This window comes from Eurypyga helias, unplaced genomic scaffold (assembly GCF_000690775.1).
Source record: "Eurypyga helias isolate BGI_N326 unplaced genomic scaffold, ASM69077v1 scaffold22808, whole genome shotgun sequence".
In the NCBI taxonomy this organism is placed as follows: Eukaryota; Metazoa; Chordata; class Aves; order Eurypygiformes; family Eurypygidae; genus Eurypyga; species Eurypyga helias.
This window is the reverse complement of record NW_010269235.1, coordinates 26044-47731: the sequence shown is the minus strand read 5'-3', so window position 1 is coordinate 47731 and position 21688 is coordinate 26044. Positions and strand designations below refer to the sequence as shown.

Sequence of the window (21688 nt, the reverse complement as noted above, 5' to 3'; positions counted from 1 at the left end):
GGGATGTGCTACTTGCTTTTGTACAAGTCACTGTGCCCTTTCCTCTATCCCTTGTCTACTGAGACACGAGCTCGTCTGCAATCGAAGTCTTTAATGATGTTTTGTACACTGCAGCACGATGAGGGGCTTTTACGGCTGCTATTTCTGAACACAGCAATAAACAAACATCATGCGTGTTTGTGAAGATCAGATCCTTTGAACTTGTGAAATCTGTTGCCTGTGTCATTCAGCACCGATATTTTTAGCTGAAGGGAATATATTTAGGCATGATTAAGAAAAAATAAGATTCAGCGACAACTGTCATTTTCTAGAGAGCAAGGATAATATGGATGTTTGAAGACACTCTCACAAAGAATGGGAAGCACTCGGTCCTACAGTAACGAGGTTACAGTCACAAGGGTGCTGGGCATTCTGACTGTACTTACCTCACAACCTTCCCAGCTGATGTAGGAGTTTGAAAACTGGCAGGTAAACTGGCAGATAAACCCCATTCACTCTGGAGACAAAATAAATTGGAAAAAAAAACCCACAATAGGTTTATAACTTCTTGTTATATATCAGAGATTAACCTGGGAATTAAGGGTGGGCTTTACTGTTCTCTCCCTCCATGCTGCCACTTCCCTCACTATTACCACTTCTGCAGTGCATTTTCTGCTGTGTCCCAATATCTGGCGTCTCAGATGGAGGCACGGAACAGTCACAACAACAAAAAAAAGCCATGGTGCATTTGTAGTCAAGCTACGCACGTGCTGTAAATTTGCAGCATTCCGGGCACGTTTGTGCATGCACAGGTAAAACGTCTAGTGACTTCAGTTCACTGGATATGCCCGGAATTCACTGGATATTTGCCACGGATCAGACTTACTGTGTGTGTTCTGGCCAGCGATGAAGGGTTTCTGCAGTACTCTGGGGCATCTTCAACAAGCTGGCTTGGCTGCACGTGCACTGCAAAGGCCGTGCACCTGCATTCCTTTCTGGGATTTCCTGGGCAGAAATGCGGGAGCCTTATGCATCTTCCTATATTATGGGATGCAGATGCAATCACAGGGTCACACAGCTACATGTTTAAAGTAGGGTTTCATCAGCTTGCTTCCTGGATACTCTAAATAACTGAAGTCCACATAATTCACCAGTTACGTTCTGTGTGTGCGTGCGCTTTTGAAGTCCAAGAGACATCTGCATTAGATTGAAAGGAATGTAAAAAAAAAAAAAAAGAGAAGAATGAGGAGAAAAAAAGAGTAAATTAAGAAAAAAAAGCATAGAGAAAACGTATCCTGATCTATCTACCTGGGCTGCAAACCCTGTGGTTATAATATGTGTAAAACAAAGGGCTCTCATCTTGCTCAGTTCTTCGGTGCTGTGATTGTATATATGGTAATAAAAATACTAAGAGGTGGTAGAAGCAAGAAGCTGGAAGACATACTGTTTTGCGTGGCTACGTGTAGGTAGTGTGTGTCATGGCTGTCAGCAAAGAGCACTATGTGAAGTGACATGCAACGAATGGTTTCATTTAAAAAAACCCACGCTGAAATTAAAATCAGAACACTGGGTGAAATGGCCTCGTCTCCTTTACATGCCTGCCTCTCTTCCACAGAACGCCTTGCTTCCCGCGGGGTTTCGGCAGAAGGACCAGACCACTAAACCTGCCACGGGCCCTTTTGACAGAGAACGCCTGCTCTCGTACTTGGAGAAGCAAGCGCTTGAGCACAAAGACAGAGAAGACTTCGTACCGTTCACAGGGGAAAAGAAAGGTACCGTCCGCCTTCGCGTCGGTGTTGAGGCTGCCGGGCCTTTTTGTGGAATGTGCTGGGAGAGGAGAGGCGGAGGCAGGGTGAAGCTCAGGAGTCAGACCTCGAGCTGGTGTTGCAGGAGATGAAGCGGCAGTGTGCCTTCCTCCTCTGGAGTTACAATTCCACGTTTGATCGGGCTCCTCGGTGGGTGTGGGAACACAGACCACCAGTCCAGCAAAGGGCTCCAGGTCAGCAAATCTGCTGTCAGGGATGGATGCAGGTGGCCTCATTGACCTCACTGGGAGCGTTCTCATGCTGAGCGTTAGGCCCACGCGAGGGGACTGTAGTGGGGGAGCTGTTTAGGAGGAAACGTACCAAATGCCTTTCGAAGTGAGTATCGCCTACAGTTGCTCTAAGTAATAGCCTAGGGAATGCACTTACAAAAAATAAGTATTTTTCCACTTGTTTACTAGCACATCTGGCAATACGATTCATGCAGACAGTTTCTCTACTTCACTTTGTCCTACAGCTACGGGAAAAAAAGGGCAAACCAGGAAAACCTAATTCTAATCATACAAACACTGGTAATATAACCCTAGGGCAGGAGCAGTCATATTTTGAAGCGAACAGTGTTCCTTTTGCACCATCATCTCCTTTTCCTCACTTACATACAGTAGATAAAAATGCCTCAGGCCACCCCTTCATTCAAGAGGGAATATCTTATCTCTGCGTCCATTTTTGACCATCTCATGAATTTGCCATTATTTCCATGGGACCTGCTTAAGGGAAAGCAGATATTCCAAAAAAGTTAAGTGCAACGTTTTTCACTTCATGTGTCATTATCAAAGATATAAAATGTTATTTGCAGGGTTGTTACTGTCATTACATTGTGTTCTCATTCTTGGAAACAAGGGTTTTAGAGAAAGGAGACTGTTGCCAGCTCCATCCATCCGATTGATGCGTTCTTTTATCACGCAGCATATTCCTTAACCTACTTTTTCCTCCCTCACAATTCCTGCTTGCTGCTATTCACCTGCCATTCACAGGGTTGATGCTGAGCCCACTGAAACGCAGTGGCACTGGAGTGATCGAGCACATACCGTACAGAACAGAAAACAGCTTATTGCATTATAGATTTATTACCAATTGTTTCCCTTTTCCAGTGTCCTCCCCACCGCTGTGTTAGCGGTGCAGGTTACCACTTGCAGGTCTCTGGCTGTTTAAACCAACACCTTCGGTCAGGTCTCACCTTACTGACTTTGCGTTCTGCACTGCAGTGATGTCTCGGAGCTCCAAACGTGCCCGAACCATTGGTGCACAGAAAGCCAGCAGCACGCGGAATTGCGTAGACCCATAGGACCGGCACTCGGTCTGGACAAAACTCATCCCCGTATGGTCCACGGCATCGCTACTGTGCGTGCTGGCCTGTTTGTTGTGTTTCGGTTTTCTTTTGACGAGGCTAAAGCCTCCTACGTTCGCTTCCAGATGCCCTTAAAGTGCTTATTAGCGCTGCTTATTAATTCCTGGTGTCTCTGGTGTGGAGATAGCGCTGCTTTGCAGACACAAATAGCCACCTTTCCCTTAGCACAGAGGGAATTCAGCCGTGATGGCATTTAAAGCTATTCTTATTTTGGGCTGGGTTTTTTTGATTCACTGGGACCGTTTACTTCAAAATTACAGTTTTAAGAATTATCACAATCACGAGGTTCTGACAGCATTTTACAGTACGGGAATTATTCCCTTAAATTCTTCTGTTCCTTGTATAACACCAGTCCCTGATAAAATCCTCAGTATCGGCTTTAGCAGATTAAGACAAATGAAAACAACTACATCCCCTGCAATTTCTGCAGTCATTTCACAATTATAATCTAAACACATAGAATTCTGCTAAATTTTATTTGAATTCGAAGGCCAAATGCCATGAAAATACCCTTTCTTTCTTTGGTAATATTAGAACAAACTGAATTAATGTGAGACCTGTATACTTGGTGAGGTCCAGTGCCGTGACAATCGAGAGCGGGATGACCAGCATGGTGTCACATTTGTGCTGCCTCGAGGGAACTGGCTTTGGGAAAGAATCTGTTTATTCTGAGCTTGATCCCGTACTGGTACTGGAGTCTCTCTGCTGCTGCCCCCGGCTTGCTCGGCAGGAGGTGTCCTGCAGAAAGACCACCAGACTTCAGGCACTGGGCTTCCCTGTCTCCTCCTGCGCTTTCCCCTCCTCCCCACTGCAAAGACATCTCGCAGGACCTGAGCCTTCTAAAACCTATGATTGAGATCTCCATCTGCCCAATGTACTCAAATCTTCCTATGAATTGTATGCTAATTCTGCTAATTGGGTGAATCCGGTGGAAGATGATGAATGTCACATAAAGGCCGTGCGTGACTGGCTCTGGATCTTAGAATGCGTGCTTGTAACTGCGGCATTACTTATTTTGACAAACTCAGTTGAAGAGACAATAACAGATAGACTGTATTAAAATACTAATTAGGTGATTTTCATTTGTACTAAGATATTTTCTGTGCAAGGAAATAAAGATGTCCTGCAAAGACGTTTCCAAGATATGACACTACATGCTAGATTTAAAGTCACTTTATTTAAAGAGCAATTAGTAGTATTCCAAAGCTTAGTAATTAGTTCAGGATAAATAATTTAAATTTCTAAAATGTGTCTTCAAAGGAAACTAAAGAATATCTCTTGAGGAGAAGGTGATTCTTCACCTTCAGCATGTTGATGGTCTCTAAGGTGCATTGACAGATCGGTAAATATTTACACGATTATATTATATTATATAGATGTCTGTTAAACAATTTCTGTACATTATAGCAGTGCTTAATACAGCCATACTGTAAATAGTCCCCCATTAATTTTACACTAATTCTGTGAGTTAAAAGCTAAGTTCTGAGGCAGCTCCAACGCACATCAAGTGGTGTATAATTAGAAATGGGAGGTGTTGATGCCAATGTACCGTTTGGCACTATGTACCACCTGAGAATATTTGTGTGTCGGTAGGATTAGAATATGTAAAGTGTTGTTTAGGCTTTTGACACTGTTTTGTACTTTGATATTTTTCTGCCGCTGGGAAAGCATTTATTTTTTTTAAATTTAGGAAGTGGGATGCTTCTACCAAATGTTAAGTGGCAATTCTACCAGTTCCTAGTTACCATGCAAAGCTGATACTGACTTGAAAATTCAGCGATGAGCTGAAAAGAAGGTGGCATTTAAAATATCCTCCTTCCAGAACAATCTGTGATACATCATTATTGTTTATCTAGGGTCTCCGCCTCTCGGGGTTTTTTTTGGCGTTAATGTTTTATTGGAGAGTTCTTGACCAAAAAGCAATACCAAACAGCTGCTGAAGGACAAAATTCAGTTGCCTCTGTCGTCCTTTGTATGCTGAACGCAACCATCAGGTTTTGATTATGCCTGGAAACAAGCCAAAACCAATTCCAGAGCTGACGGGGATATTCAGAGTGCTTGAAACACGGGAAGTGATTAAATAGGAGCTCAAGGTGGGGGGCTGGTTGTGCAGGAGATTGCCTTGGTTTTGATTGTAATCGTGGTTTTGAGAGGTTGGAAATGTTTGGCAAAAACAATCAAACGTATGGCATTCGTTAGGGTTTTGGGCCTCTGCAATATTTCAGCTTGTTAATGTACTACATTAATTGCTGTACAAAAAGAAGGTTTTGAGCCTTCTTATCCATAGTGATTGGTAGTTTGTAAGTGTTTATTTTACGTATTTCTGGATTAGTTCCTACCTAGGGCAGATATTCTAGAAATCTTAACGTAGAATCCGATGAACTGCAGAAGTTACTTAGCCTGACCCACCACATTTAACACGTGGCTGGGACAGGCAGTTATCACACTTTGATCACTCTGAAGCCTTTTCTTCATCATTCTGAAGTTCATGAAAGGTCCAGGAATAAACAGAAAAGGTGGAGAAAGTAAAGGGCAGTGCAGGCACAAAATATCAAAGAGCAATGTCAGTGCTGCATATTTATAAGAAAAGAAATTAGGAACCAGGCTCTGTAAAGGCAGAAAGGTCTGAGAAGTGGAAGTGATAAATCTGTGTCCTAGGATCTCAGCTAGCACTTCAGAGATTTGTTCCCAGTTTTCTCACAGCCGCTTTGTGTGACTGTCCCCCGTTTTCCTATCTGTACAGTTCTAGAAAGGATAATAATCCTCTGTTCTCACTTATCTTCTTTGCTGAGACACACCAGAAGCCTTCTCTTCCCGAGTCTGTTACGTACATCTGATCTCAGTTAAGATCTGAGCACTACTGTAATACAAACCTAAGCTATTAACAACATTTCTGCTTCTGCTTTGTTGCAGTGGTTCTCTTAACTACATGATACTAATGAAACGTAATTGAAAAAAGGTCTGTTGTTGTGAAATATCATTAAATATGAACAGTTGGCCATGCCCTTTTTAATTGCGAGAAGGATTGCTGTTTCAACCCTTCACCACTATCCCTGTTTTCTACAGTGTCTTCTGCTCCTTGCCAAACCATTTCATTTTGGATCTGATCCAGCTCTCATCAAAGTCCTGGAAAAACTCCAGTGGATTGGGCTATTATTATTTGTGGCTAGGAAGGGAAGGGGAACATGCTTGTCTGTAAGTAAATGCTAACATTTTCAGCCAACTGATAAAAGGAAAAAGGAAGAAAATAAGGACGATTAAACCTGAGAACTTTTGGTCAACCCTCTGTTTTCAGTTGCTCTGGCAGAGACCATCTATCTTGCCTGTTGAGCTGTGCCAAGCTCAACAGTATCACTACGCAGCGCTAGTAATAACGACAGTCATTTTCAGAAGGTCAGAGTATTAGAGGAGATGCTAATGAGTTCCAATTCCAGTTTCTACAGCAGACTCCATATAAAAAAGTTAGGGTTTAGAACACTGTTTCTTGGATTGACAAAGCCCATCTTTTCACCCCCAGCGCTGAAATGGTTTGTGTAAAACTTTGCCACCTTCTTCTTCCTGTTCTTCAGGGCTTAAATTTAGAAGCAACGTTTGTCTGTTAAAGCACTGAAAGCGCCGCAGTGGCTGACAGTAATGCCTCCAGCCAGTGCCTGTCACGGCTTGCTTTTCTGAGACCCTGTTCTCGTTGCTCACGACTTTGCCAAACTCACACAGTTCACACTGGAATTTCCCATGCTGAGTGTCTGCCCCGGGTTGAATTTTTGGAGTGTCAGCAAAAAGGACTCAGCTGTTTCCAAGAACAAGATTAGGAGAAAACACATTGTTTTACCCATCTACAGTAAATTTTTCCAGCTGTTTTTTTTTTTTTATGAGCTGTAGTGCCTCCGTGCTTTGAAGAGAGGACTTGAAATCCATGCACTTTGCAATCCCCAGTGAAATATAGTTAAATTTGGCACCTTCAAAATATTGTACTTGCTTGTACATCCAGTTTGTTGTAGTGTTTTCCGAATATTCCCCCTGCAGTGAGTATTAGCCATGTCCTCAGAGCTCCTGCCTGCGTGTGCAGAGAGCGCGAGCTGGCGTGGCCGGCTGGAGGGTGCATGGGGCTGTGCGGGATGGGATGCTCCTCAAAACTGCTCGTCTGGGAGGCCACTGTCCCACCAGAACCATGGCAGGGAGACTCTCCTGCTCTGACAGCATTCCCCTTGCTTTGGGAGTGCACTTTAAAAGAGAAAAAAAAGGAAACAGCCAGCAGAGGCCGGTGCAGAGAGGTAGAGGGATTGGCTTTTGAGGAGCTGTGTCTATGGTCAGGGTGAAGGATTGGATGTGGCAGGGAGTTGGAGAAGGGAGCAGTGGTAAGGAGGAGAGGGCAGAGGGGATGGGGGTGGTGGGAAGGGTCAGGGCTCAAGGATGTGCAAACCCAGGAGACACGGGTGGGGGTGATGAGGAAGGGAACAGAGGAGAAGGATATGGGAGGAAGGAGGCCAGAGATTGAACATAACTAATATGGCATCTGCCTCTGCCCAAGTTTTAAGGTTCTCTGATGTGCAGTATCAGAAACTGGAAAAGTCCTTGACTTGGCATAAACATTCCTTAGCAACACCTAAAATAATTAGTCATCAGTACTCTTCTCAGCCTAAATCCAAAAAGCAGCCTCATACTAGCTTCGGTGAAGAAAACTAACTGTGCCAGCTCAGACCAGCACACCCAGAGACCCTGAAGGCCAGCGCCAGAGCTGGACTCTGGTCCTCCTCTGCTGCCATTCCGCACCAGGCTTAACGAGCTTTCTGCTACCGCTGGCGGAGCAGGTTGATCAGGTGGTAATCCAGAGGACTGCTGGAGGATCCTCACTGCTGTGATAATCCACGGCGGGGTCTGCTGAAATTCTGGGCTCCCTTCTGTTCTAGAGAGTATAGGAGGGCTTTTGTTTATTTGGATTTGAGAAAGGACACTTTTCTGAAGAATTCTTGGAAGGTGGCAGACTCACAGCATGCTGGTCAAAGTCAGAGACGCTGGCGCAATTTAGCTTCTCTCTTTGCCTATATGCACAATAAATTTAATAACTTTGAAAAGCTTAACTCTGCAACCTTCCTATGCCATTATCATAATTTTTAAGGCATAGAATACACAGTCACTAATCCAAGAGTAACAGTACACCAGCAACTATGATACTGCATTTTAATTACGACTGGCTTTCTGCTTCACACTTGTTTGACTTCAGCCTGTTTTCTTCTTCATGATACAAATTTATTCCCAATAAGAACTAATTTAGCTCCATTTTCATAGAGTATTTCTAGGGAGGAGTTTAAGTAAGCCTCAAAAGAAAAGTGCAAAGTGGAAAAAGTGAATCAGGTGCCTGTGATTTATGCAAGGCAGATTTCCAAGATTATTGAATTTCACTTCTAAGGTCAGTGTAACATTCTGTAATGGAGAATAAACAGGCACTCACTGCAGTCAGTGATTCGTTGAAAAGTAAGAAGTAATAAGTGTAACCAGATATTTTCTTGGAAGTACAATAATCTGAACTACAGTTTATAGGGAAATAAAGTACATTATTGTTTTACAATTATGGCAGAAAATGCATTCGTATTACAAAATTAAGTAGCTATCCTTAATAGAACTGATTTTAAATAAAAGTACTTTTTTACAGCTAGTGTAAACGGGCTTATTTCCCATTGCTCTATGCTTTGTTGAGCTTTGGCTTGTACAATTTTGGCTTATACAAGGTGGGAATAAATATAAAGTATCGACACTAAATAAAAATGGTGGAAATTTATATTTATTCACAAAAGTCTAATGTCATAAGAGGGAAGGCAGAGAGAAGACATACCAGAAATGATGTTCCAAATTCTGTAAACTATAAATGAAGATGAAATCCTCAAAATGTTTTTGGATTGGACACACTAGTGAAATCCTACCAACTATGCTGCTATTCAAATTCCTCCACACCCCTATCTAACAATAAACAAATAAACTTAGTTCAAGAGAATCCACTTGAAGCAGTTTTCTGCTCAACTAATACATTTTCCTATGGATGTGCATATGTGGTTATGTAGTTAACTATTACTGTACAAGGAGCTGGAGGTAGGGATATGTCTCCTTTCCTCGCTTTACTTTGACATTGCTTTAAAGGAAGCGTTTTCAGAATGCTGGAAATCAGAGCTTGCTGAAACCAAGTGCCAAAATTACATCTATGGTTTTATGATGGTACCCAGTGTATTTCTCTTTTTTCACAGAATCTGTTTTCCTTTTATCTCACTCTGCGTTTCACTGTCTCTCTGTAGTCCTTTTTACGGAATCCTCCTTCTCTCTGGTTTTCAATGGATTTTTTTCCCTGAGCCTCTTTTGAGAAAAACAGGAACCGTATCACATTTGAATAGAAGTTTTGCAGGGTGTGAACAGGAATAGGCCTGCTCTTAGACAGGACAAATCTCTACTCACTGCACTCACAGTCAGAAAGTCCCCTGCATTATAATAAGCCGCCTCAGTCATCATCCAGGTCACCCCAGGCACTTAACCCAGTTTGACAGAAAGAAGGGGAGAATTGCACTGATTTACACTTAAAATTTCATGTTGAAAAAAACACTTTGGATTCCAGACATTTGGGTTTCTATGCATGTGGAAAAATAAAATTATATTTTAATGCTTATTAATTTTTTTGCTGGAATTGAATTTTTGTTTTGCAGTTAACACAAGGATATATTTTTTTTGTACATAAATGTGGTTCTCTGTGTTGTTAACACTGATGTAGCTCAAGTATGGTATGTACAAACATAACTTTTGTCACTGTGTTTTTCATTAGTGGAAAGACAAGCTATTACTGTTAAGACTTAGCACAGAACGTATTAGCATATTCTGGAGGCAAAATGTAACACAGCCAACATTAACTATACCACATGGAATGTTATAATAAAGTACCTTCTAAAATACAGGGTGAATATAAAGAGCACCAAGAGCATTTCTTCATAAATCTCACTTTAAAATAATAAATCGTCACTATTCTTCCCAGATTTTTTCCAAATAATAAATTTTACATTCGAGCTGGAATATTGAAACAAGCAAGCTGCAATCTGTATTTTATTTTGTCAGTGAATTCCATGGTGGCACTGCAAAATGAATTTACAATGTATCGGTGTGGGACTAGGAGGGACCTCCTGAATCTTTAAACTCTGTCCTTAAAATGAAGAAGGAGAATGAGTTGACAGCTGTCTATAAACACAGGCACACAGTTTTGCTGCTGGTGGGCCGGTAACGATGTGCTAAATGTGTAAACTCTTCTAACCACTGCTATGGCAGAGCATAGGGGGATAATGCAAAAGACTGTTCTTCTCTAGATAGCAGAAAAAAGATTCTTTTAAAACGTCACTGGACGCCCACATATATTAAAAGATATATATTACCATCTTTGACATGACCTTGCCCCTTTAAATATTTCATATAAGCAGTAATAGATTTCTTTTCTAAAATATTTGCCAAGAATGCTTTAAGTGAAACTATCATTGGGAGTCATATACACATTTAGAGAGATTTGGGCTGCCATCCAAGAATTACATATGCCTGAAATAAGTGCTTAAAAACTGTACTCCTAGATATGTGAACTGCACAGGAGAAGTAGGAGCCTGTACTGGTCTCCATTACCCCCGGATGTCTTGCTACACAAGATACTTGGCCTACCCACACCCCGAGTCCATAGAGGAGGACCAGCTGCAATATCGGGTCCAGCTTACACAAGACTCGAGGCCCCGGGTCCCCTGACAATGTTATGTGTGGAAGTGTGGCCTTCCATCGATGTTTGTGACGAGGGTGGCTGGGGTTTGGGCCTGTGAGGCCTTATTATTATATTATTATACTTATATTATTATACTATTATACTTATTGCCTGACGGAGATGTTTCATGCCAGCTACGGCTCTGTGGAGTATGGCTGTAAGGGGACTGTACTATCAGGCAGGATAAAGATAATGATTTCCTCAAGATCTCATACTTAAAACTCATGTGGAACAACCAGCAATCCAAAAGGAAAATATTTTACGGACAGTACTCCTCACTATTCATTGCTTACTCAGATACTCTAATTAATTTTGATGTCCTAGCTTCCAACATAGTCATGGGATTTTTTTTCCTTATGTGTTACCCTTACCAGTCAAGCTGGCATCAAGTTAAGTCTTGGTCAGTGGTGTCTGGAAGCTGCCATCCAACACTTCAGATTAGATTCTGAAACCTGGAGATTGTGACTAATCTATCTTCAATGAGTATTTCTCACCCCAGATTTCCACTGGACTTGTGTTGGATGTTGCTGGGATGGCTGTCTGATTCACCCAGAGCATAGTGAAAGTTAAAATGATTCTTACCCACAGAGTATTTTATCTTCAAGAAGCCTCTTCTTAAAAAATGACTTACTTAAAATAGCACATGAAAAATGAATCATAGTATGATACTTTGTCTGTCTACATAACCTTCTGTCCAGTTGTGTACTCAGAAATTATCTACCCTCGGTACAAATCTCTCTAGGGTAAATAATTCAAATCCTGCATCAGTAAACCTTGCCAGGGTTTCAGAAATTTCCTTTGAAATTTTTTTCCTGAGCTTATTCAGTGACCTCAGTTCGGGGAGCTGACAGTATAGAAGTTGCTGCAGACAAACTTGTATGAAAGAGGTGAATTAATTGGGTATTATCTACATGAAAATAATACTTTGGACCATAATGGGGAAAAAATTGAGCCACAGAAGGATGCTAGTGTTGAAAAACCACAGGCAAAGCATCTTTAATTCAACACTAAATATGAGAACTGCATTTACTAATGGTAGCAAAATAGCACTGATACAGTTAAAATTAAACTATATTAGAGATTTCAGACATGCCTCAAGCATTATACCTAGAGTTTGCAAAGCTGCCCAGAAAGACAATTTAAATTTGACAGTGGGCCAAAGCCACCTGCATCCAAAGGTCGTCACAGCTTCATTACAACAGGATTAACTAAAGCCTGCTTGAGAAGTAGTTGTTAGGGACAAGGTGAGGGGGACCACTCCGCAGTGGACAGCAGAACATGGGAATGCACAGAACTGTCGGAGCAATGACACCGTCTGTGGCAGGTGGCATGATCTAATGTCTTACTGACTATATGGGTTTGGTGCAGGAGGGTGCTGAGTGGGAGAAAAGCCCCAGCAGTGCTGGTGGCTGAAGTGCACCCCTAGCTCTGATCTAGAGGGCCTCGCTCCAAGCATTTGCAGTTACATCACACTACTGATGTTCACTGTAACAACAGGCGAAAGGAGCAGTCAGACTCTGTATGTTGTTTCTGGGTTTATCCTACAGTTTCTCATTTCAGAAGAGCCAATGATCTCAGTCTTGGGGGAATACCGCATGGAAACACACACCCGCTCACCCCAGCGTAACAGCAGTATACAGAGAGAGACAAACACCTCCAGAGTCTTTCCTGGGGAACATGCGATTCAGTTCAGTTCAGACTTTTCAGGCCCACACAGATGATCAGGAAAAGGCTATTCATGTCAGTGATCATCAGGAGACACAGAGGGGAAAGGCTGATGGACGGGCTAGAAATTGGCAGAGACCAGGTTTGCTGAGCCTTCAAGGGTCTTGTATGGAATTTGGTGAAGTGAAAGGTTCTTGCAGGAGGATGCTTTTAAGTGCTTCTGGTGCCTCACTTCAATATAAAGATGAAATTTCTGCAGGCTTTTTGTGTAGACCTTATTCTGCCTATTTAAGTCCACAGGAACTTTAGAAAAATCCCAGCTGTGACTGCTCCTGGGGTGTAGTTTAGGATTTGCTTCCACGTTAACAATCACCAACACAGAGCAGAAGTGTGCACCTTTTATTTTTAGAATATTATTAAGATGCTGGTGTGGAGGACAGGATCAAGTGAGAAAGAGAAAAACACGCACTTGATAATATTTCCAAGCGGTTCCACTGTCACAGACCTATTCCCCCACTGCCAGGAGGCAGAGGAATTGTTCCAACGATTCATTACTCACTTGGACTTTTTTCTTCTCTTAGGAAAAATATTTATCCCTAAAGAAAAGCCCATAGAAACTCGTACAGAAGAGAAAGTGACCCTGGATCCAGAACTAGAAGAAGCCCTGGCCAGCGCTTCAGACACTGAGCTCTATGACCTTGCAGGTTAGATAATACATAGGTATGATCCCCCTCTGCACCCAGGTCTTCTCTGCCTAGACACCAGGAGTGTCTCATGATCATCTCAAGTACCTGCTGTCTCACTGTACGGATGGGTGGCCGACCTGTGGCCACGCACTGCCCACGAGGGCTTCAAGCATTACCCCATAGCTGCTGCATTTTAGACTTCTCTCATCTACTTACAACTGATACGGCAGGCCAGGGGCAAAGGTGAAGCAGCCAACATGATTTGGGGAAAGGAAGGGAAGAGAGTAGACTGCAGGCTGGGGTGTTTGCGTTGTAGCGGAGACCTTACTGCATCTGCATTGTTTGTGGCATGGTATTGCTACCTCCTCTCAGCTCTGACGTCTCAAATGGCAGGATGAACTTGTTAGAGTACACAATGGATGGAGATCCTGCATCCATGAGAAACTTTGGAATCTAACCCCTTGAATCAGAAAACCGGTTGCCAGCTGATTAGACCTGGGTATCTTCACCACTATTAATTATTTTCCTTTAATCCAGAGAATGACCTCACGTTTCTAGAATATGCATGAAGGAAATAATTTTGAAGTTTATCCACTTGTATAAATAACACTTGAACAGACAGTATAGCAAAGGCCAACCTGTCTTTGCTTAGTCTTGGCTCTGACTGAGATGTAGTGTATCATGGGAATCACAGGACTACGATGCTGCTGGCACTTCTCAAGAAGTCTGAGGTTCATGGAATGAAGTTCCAAGTTTTGCTCAGCTCTGGTCAGTTCAGGTTGCATATTAGGGGAAAAAAATGATTAGGAGTGTAGCAGCACTGAAACAAGGTACTCAAAGAGATTGTGGGATTTCCATCCCTGGATACCTGCAGGATGCAGCTAGACAAAGCCACAGCTGACATGGTTAACGTTGGCACCACTCCGGCTTGAGTGGGAGGCTGCACAAGAAGATCTGCAGCCGTTCCTTCCAGCTGGCATTTCTGAGATATGCATACTACGTGGATTCAGTTGTTCAAAAACCTATATTAAAAATTACTATCTCCAGTATTCTGACCACTGAAGACTCTCCCTACAAGCAAGCATGGCTGAGAGTTAACATTTTATAAAGGTTTTTTTGTTTGGGGAACTAAAGTAGAATTTGTAGCAAATATTTTTCTGCAATCTCTGTTCCCGCTATTAACATTGTATCCTGTTCCTGTCTTTTACATATTTTAGCTGTTCTTGGAGTGCACAACATGGTCAACAACCCAAAATTTGATGAAGGAGGAGCCCGCAGTAAAGATGGAAAAGGAACCGTGAGAAGTAAGCGAGCAGATTTCTCTTGTGGGCTATATGTCATCCTTGGGGACTTGTACACCTATAGGTTGGGTGCATTGGTCTGATTTAGTGTATTGTAACTGGGCCTTACCTTAATTGATCTAATTAATCGTGAGGGGGAACTCTTTAAAGTAAATACAATCTTAAAATTCATTATCTATAGTGCCAACAGTACTATGCAAATAGATCATTCCTAAGGAGCTTTTTCTTCCTGGAGAGCCGTATCTGGTTCTGCAGAGGTGCGTGGAAGGATGGGAGTGTTTAAGAAGTCAAGACACACATATTTTCGTTCCGCTTCGGTTTAGGGAGTGGGCAGAAGAGAGTGAGCTGTAGCTAAGAGATGGCCACAGCACAAGGCCAGGCCGTCTCGCCCCGAGTACCTACATTTACACAACTGCGGAACGACTTGTAACCACGGGGTTTGAACGTGGCAGGATCCCTGGCAGAGTCACGACCGTGACCAGAGCCACATCACGCTGCTCTCACAGGGAGGCAAAGACTGCATGGATGTGCTTCTGGCCCAGCTACTCGCTGATCCACTGCCTCCACCTTAGTCCTGCAGCCGTGTGTTTAAACCTTGGCTGTTGCGCGGCTCTGCAGCTACACGGGAAGCGTGATCGCTTAGGAAATCCCCCAGCAGAACCTGCTGCAGTTACTGAAAGCAAAGCCAGGAGCGTCTGCACTACATAAACAAGCCTTTGGTGAATCAGGTCTCATCTCAGCCACCGGCAGGAGGCTGGATGGGGGAAGAAATGGGTACATCTGAATTCCAGGTTTTTCTTGAGAGCTGCCAAGCCTTGATCCAGAGCACATCATCTCCAAGCTCTGGGATATCAAGTGGGCTAAACTTTGCTTTTTAAGACAAAATTGTGGAATGCCCTTTGCTAGTGAAAGAGTACTCAAAAAATGTGTTCTTCTCCTAGGGCCATGAGAACAGCAGCTATCTTTACCAAGGACTGTCATTTCCGTCCTTCATTTCTAAAGAGGAGGTGGGAAAGTAGGCAGGACACTGTGTCACTTCATTTTTCTCAGAGTTAAGACACTCTGCAAGCCGCCCCAGCGGGGCCCTGTGCGAGCTGCCATCTATCTCATAACAGGCAACTGCACGCATTACTAATCCACACAGATTTCAGAATATTTTTGTTGTACTGAGTCAAAATGTCAGCTATGTGAGTCAGCTAAACTATGCTCCAGACACAGACTTAAGAACCAGAAAATCACCGTCACATCACTGTATTCTTTGGTCCAAAAGCAATACCGTTCCTTTGCCAAGGGAAATGCTTCAGTAAGAGAGGAAGATACCTCTGAGGTTGCCCATCAATGAACAGAACAGCACTGTGATTAAAGAAACAAGATAAAGCTCATGGGAAGCAACAAGTAGAAAATGAACAATACTGCTAACTAGACTGAGTGTACTGTGATGTCTAACCTGAGAGCAGGGTGCAGGTCTCTCCCCAGCTCCCAGCTTGGCAGGGTGTTGCCACAAGTGCAAAAAATGCTTTGCTCTCTTTTGTTTACTTCCCACGCTCACATCCAAGGTGAACTCTCTCTATGCATTTTTCAGTTGTCTAGGAAGGCTGGAGTGTTATTCAGGGGTATATGAGATCTCTCAGGGAATTACTTAAAAAAACAAAGTTCAGGGTGGAAGACAGCAGAGTGAAAACCAGCTCAAGGTTTGTGTACCACCTCATCTCTACTAAGAGTGTGAGTTCTAAAAAAAAGACTTGGTTTTCTTTTGGCCCGTGATGCGGCATGAACTTTACCCATTGCACCAACCAGCAGTGCGTAGTACATTGAGACTTGAGCACAAGTCTACAAAATCACTCGCTGTCATCTTGGGTTTAAACATACTTGTGGTCAGTAACATATCCCTTTCTTGCCTCTAGTGGCCTGGGTGGTCAGGACTTATAAATTAATCTCCACAACTACGTGCGTGGGAATTAGAAGTACTAATCGTGTTCTAAGCTATGATTTTTATGCATGTCTAAGAATATTTATAGCTCATAGCCTCCAGCATTAAAAACTGTATTTCTTTGGAGCATGGATACTCAGAAGACTTCATAAATCTTGGTGCTGGCATACAGACTCAGTTTTCATGCTTTGATAGTTTTATTATTTAGAAAGTGCACATGTTGCAATTTTACAAGAGGTAACTGGATTTATAGTAAGGCTGATGGCATCAGCCAAGAGAGGGAAACAGAGGGGCCTCCCGGTCATGTTCCTTTATGTTAGCACAGTCTGTTCATAGGTGCAGGGACATTTTTTCACTAATGTAATGGGCAAGTTCTGAGCACACCTTCTTTTACAGTTATTAGACAAAGAAGAAAGCAGCCCTTGCAGTATATTCCATCCTACGCAATAGTCTTTAAAGCTGTTTTGGCTCACATTAATTGTACCAGGACTTTTGTACATAAAGGAGGTATTTGCCCGTGACGATACCACCCAGCCTCCGTGATTGCAGCCTCCAGTGACATGCTTCTGGGTGCACAAAGGGCATGGCAGGGATAAGGGGGTAATACTCCTCTTTCCAAGTTTTGTGGTTGATATCAACCCTTTCTTGAATACTACGGTACAAACCTAAGCGGGCATTGAAAAGCCAGACTGTTACTGATGATGCCTGTTCCTCACATCAACATTTCATGAGATCTTGTGTTGCAGATGTGGTGAAAGGTGAAAAGGTCAAGCCCATCTTTGAGGAGCCGCCTAATCCGACCAATGTGGAAGCAAGTTTACAAAGGATAAAAGCAAACGATCCTAGTCTCATAGAAATTAATCTCAACAACATCAAGGTAGATGCTGTGGTTTCATTTATATCATCATTGGAAGGTTTATTCAAGTATTTCCAAAGCCCTTGCTGGTTATCTTCAAGTTTTGTCTGTCTCTACTGTCAGAAAAAACAGGGAACACAGGAAAGGGATGTGGAGGGAACTGTTGTAGAGGCGGCGAGGTCGTCAATGCCTGATACTGAATGAGATGCCAGTTAAAAGCCCAAGGGGTGGCTCCCTCCGCCTGCCTTTCTTTAGCAGGCTGTAAAGCAAGATCTCTCATGGGCACTCTATAACCAGCAGCAGCCAAATTCAATTAGCCCACACATGCAAATGGAAGAGGAGCTGGCGCGTGGAAGCTGAACAACCAGCAGCAAAATAGAAAGTAGCGCAGAGATTGGTCACGTGCTTGCATTGGCCTGACCCAGTTAAAGGCACTGCTGACATGGCATCCTAGCGCGGGCCTCCGCCGGTCTCTGCAGGCCACTGTGAGCAGAGTACGCCCTGTCCATCCCGAGACACTCTTACAAGCATCGGGACGTTTCGATTGCATAGACTGTGGCTATTAATCAGCCAGTTTGCTAATAATTAAAATCAGTGTCTAGCGATGTGACTAGCTTTCCTAATTACCGGATTTACCTTCTTGATGCAGAATATTCCTATTCCAACACTGAAGGAATTTGCAAAAGCTTTGGAAAGCAACACGCACGTGAAGACATTCAGCCTTGCAGCTACTCGAAGCAATGACCCCGTTGCTATTGTAAGTTTAAACGCTGTTTGGAAAAAAGGCACAACAGTTTTTAAGTAGGTCTGTGTCTGCTTTGGGATGCATTCTTCATTTTCCCTTGCAGAAATTCCCTCTGACTGTGCAAAGGAGAAGTATAATCTCTCTGATCTACCTCTGTGTTTTTCTAAGCCTATTTCTGTTTTATTTTTTTGTAGGTACTAAGCCATGTTATGCAGATTATTTGTTATTCCCTGAAACTCTCAAGACTATCTCATATTCCCTCTTTCCGACCCCTCAGGCATTTGCAGATATGTTGAAAGTGAACAAGACACTGAAGAGTCTGAATGTAGAATCCAACTTCATCACTGGAACGGGTATTTTGGCACTGATTGATGCACTGAAGGAGAATGAATCCCTGACAGAGATTAAAATTGACAACCAGGTAAAGGGAGAGCATTGAGTGAGTCCACTTTCATTTCCCTTCTATATGGATTCCCACAGGGTTCTCCTAGAGGGCTCTGGCAAAGTCAAGGCAGCCTCTGTGGCTCAGGCATTCTGCAGCTCATGTCCCATGCCCGTGCAACCAAACACTGGAAAACTTCTAAATAAACTGGTCAAAGCCAAAAATAAAACTCCGAGTAAAATCTCTAGGGATGGGCTTCTCTTTGTAGCTTGCAGGACAGTACTGAAATGCAAGCACTTGTTTCTCTCTCACATGACAACAAATATTTTCTTTCTTTCTGGGGACATTTCACCACATCACCAACAGAGGCAGCAGCTGGGGACAGCTGTAGAGATGGAGATTGCCAAGATGCTGGAGGAGAACTCCAGGATTCTCAAGTTTGGATACCAGTTCACGAAGCAAGGTCCAAGAACCAGGGTGGCAGCAGCTATCACTAAAAACAACGATCTGGGTAAGATACTACTACCTCTAGTCATCATCTGTTTATGTGAGCCAAGCCCTGACCTTCCTTGGCACAACTCTTCCGGTCTGTCCATAAAGATGGAATTTTAATACTACAGCAATCCAGCAGCTGTATGTGAGGGGTGATGCATAGCTCCACACACTCTAGAGTAGACCATGGCAAAGATGCTGCTGTCATGAGGAGCCACTGTTCTTCTCCATCTCCCACTCCTCCTGGGAAGGGGAGTTACTTCAGCCTTTTCCAAGGAGCACGCTGGGTTTCCAGCTGCCCTGTCAGCTGTTGTGGCCAGCAATAGAGAGCCAAACCCATCCTGTTAATGCAGCGAATGCAGGAGCCCGCCCTGCTTTGCCCTGCCCCTGACAGACCAAGCCTGCCCAACCGAGGGAACAGAAGGGATTTTCCTGCCTGTGTGACCAAGTACAGGCAAAGACAGCACAGCTTTGCAGGTTTTACCTAAGCATGACATGATCTGCCCTGTGTCCTCAATACACAGAAGAAGGAGGAGATGGCTAGGCAGGAGTAGGTTACAGTAAGAAGAAAAACGAAAAATTAACGGTCTGGTTTTAATCAATTCTACTTCAAAGTGGGGTGACAAACCATTGCTGCCTTCAGCTTGGGTTTGTCTCTGTAAGAACCAAGATAAAAGTTGAGCTAGATCCTATTTCTTTCACACATACTTGTACTTTTTTTGCAGTTTTAATTTTTAGCAGTACCTAAGCATTCTTGTGATATACTATTGGTCCTGAAACTATTAATGTCCCAGAATGGTATTTGAAACATCGCACCAGCAAAGAAAGAAAGGTCTTTTTCCCCACTATTTAACCAGTTGCCATTAGACATATGTCCTGTACAGAATCTTCATTTTCCTGCTTCTGTATTGCACTGTTTTGTTCAAGATTTAGTAGGACAGAATACCTAAAAGAATTCAATAAAATAAAATAAATGAAGCAACAAAACACTGCAGGAAGGCACAAAATGACTGATGCTACACTGTAGGCTTTGGAATAATGCCATCTCGTTGCCAAGAAAGCACTGTGTAATAAAGCTCCTGATAGTAAAGTAATGGGATGTTTGTAGTTATGTTGTTGTTATGGACTTTCTGTAGTGAAAGGTGTTCATTCATTCAGTTTTACTGCTTTTGTTCTGTACTTCAGGAGTTCAGTATCAGAAACAGGGCATGACAGTTTGATGTAACACCATATTTTGTATCACACAAACAGGAGAACCTCACTAATCTTACCTGGCCAAGTCAGAGAAGACTCAATACATTTATATTAGGGTACGGCGTAGCAAATGCTGCCCAACTAGACCTGCTCTACACCAGCTGTAATGTATCTTACAATGCTCTAAAAATTCACATGAGGCTGCTTGTCAAAACAATCCTGCCCGTACCACAAAGCTCACTGCTCTCTGCTTTGCTAAACGGCAACCTCAACCTACTTGGTTTCCAGTGAGAATCCAGAGTTAATTAACTTACTATTGGATGGGTGATGCAATCAGAGGATGTGAAGTTTAAATTGATTATTTAAGGTTCAGTAGGATGTTTTCCTTCTTACCGATACTCACTGATATCAATACCTAAGAGTACTTTAAATTGTTTTCTAAAAGGATATGATTATTGCTTACCTAGAGTAGACACTTGTGCAATCAGAAAAGTTATTAATTTTTGATGCCTAAAATTTAAATAATCCAGAGCACTGCCATGCAGACCAGAGCAGGCCAGTATCAATTTAGCTGGAACGTGGTGGCTTTTAAAAGAACAATAAAACTAACAAAAATCTAAATGGAGCTGTTGTGAAGAAGCACTGGAAATGGTGATTTCTTCATCATCTAAAACCTGTAGCTCAGCATCTGATTTTTATAGAAAATGTTTTGATATGAACACTTGGTGAAATTCTGTGATATAGAAAAGTGCAGTTTAAATACAATTGTTTTGTTTAGCATTAAGATCGATTAATTATGGCATTTATGGACCTAATCCTGCTGAGTATTTCTTAGAAGCTCCTTCCTTCCCATTCACATTCCTGGGAAGGGTGTGCGTCAGTGAGAAAAGTCCTTAGATTCTCAGGAAAGCAACACTCACTGCTCTTTTCTTGTTTTATTGGTCTAGTTCGTAAAAAACGTGTGGAAGGAGAGCGGCAGTAGCCACACCAGAGAGGATGCGAGGCAAGAATGGAGGCCACCAACAACTGCAGAGTGTTCACTGGTTAGAAGGGAAGGCACTGGAAAACCATTACAACAGGAGTTGTTTATTTCTGTTAACATCTCCTTTAAACCTTGAAGACACAGCCTGTTCATTCTTAACTTTTATGGTTAATTTAAGTTTTATGAGAAAGATTCGTAGTTGCTTTGATTTTAATGCAAAATGTTTTGCAATATCTGAAGCCAATGCGCAGACTCTTAACTGTGTTACTGCACGTAGCATATAGCGACATTGACCCTTATTTTAGGCACTTTTTGATATGTTAAAATATGGTCTTGTGTACGGATAAGGGATTCTCTGCTGAAAATAGAAATTATAGGGCCAAGTTCTGCAATGCCTTATGTTTGTGAGTAATCCTTACTTCTGTGTGTGTAGTCCTGCTGACCCAAATCCTGCAATAGGATACTCCCAGGAGTAAAGCTAGTAATGCCAGTATAGGTTTGCAGGATCACACCCTCGAGCCTCTCTCCTGCAGCGGG

General features: G+C 42.7%; 1 protein-coding gene across 2 annotated transcripts in view; it reads left to right on the top strand.

Annotated features, from left to right (window-relative positions):
• LOC104514379 (tropomodulin-2) overlaps positions 1 to 21151 on the top strand; it is a 21529-nt gene extending 378 nt beyond the window's left edge. Inside the window, exons 2-9 of one of the 2 annotated variants that reach the window (XM_010158042.1) lie at positions 1595 to 1751; positions 13165 to 13287; positions 14487 to 14573; positions 17247 to 17377; positions 18006 to 18113; positions 18379 to 18522; positions 18850 to 18994; positions 21117 to 21151. In XM_010158042.1, coding sequence (XP_010156344.1) covers positions 1595 to 1751; positions 13165 to 13287; positions 14487 to 14573; positions 17247 to 17377; positions 18006 to 18113; positions 18379 to 18522; positions 18850 to 18994; positions 21117 to 21151 — 930 coding nt within the window. The remainder of the gene's footprint in view (positions 1 to 1594; positions 1752 to 13164; positions 13288 to 14486; positions 14574 to 17246; positions 17378 to 18005; positions 18114 to 18378; positions 18523 to 18849; positions 18995 to 21116) is intronic. The other variant, XM_010158043.1, reaches the window with a different exon arrangement.
• The last annotated feature ends 537 nt before the right edge of the window (positions 21152 to 21688 follow it).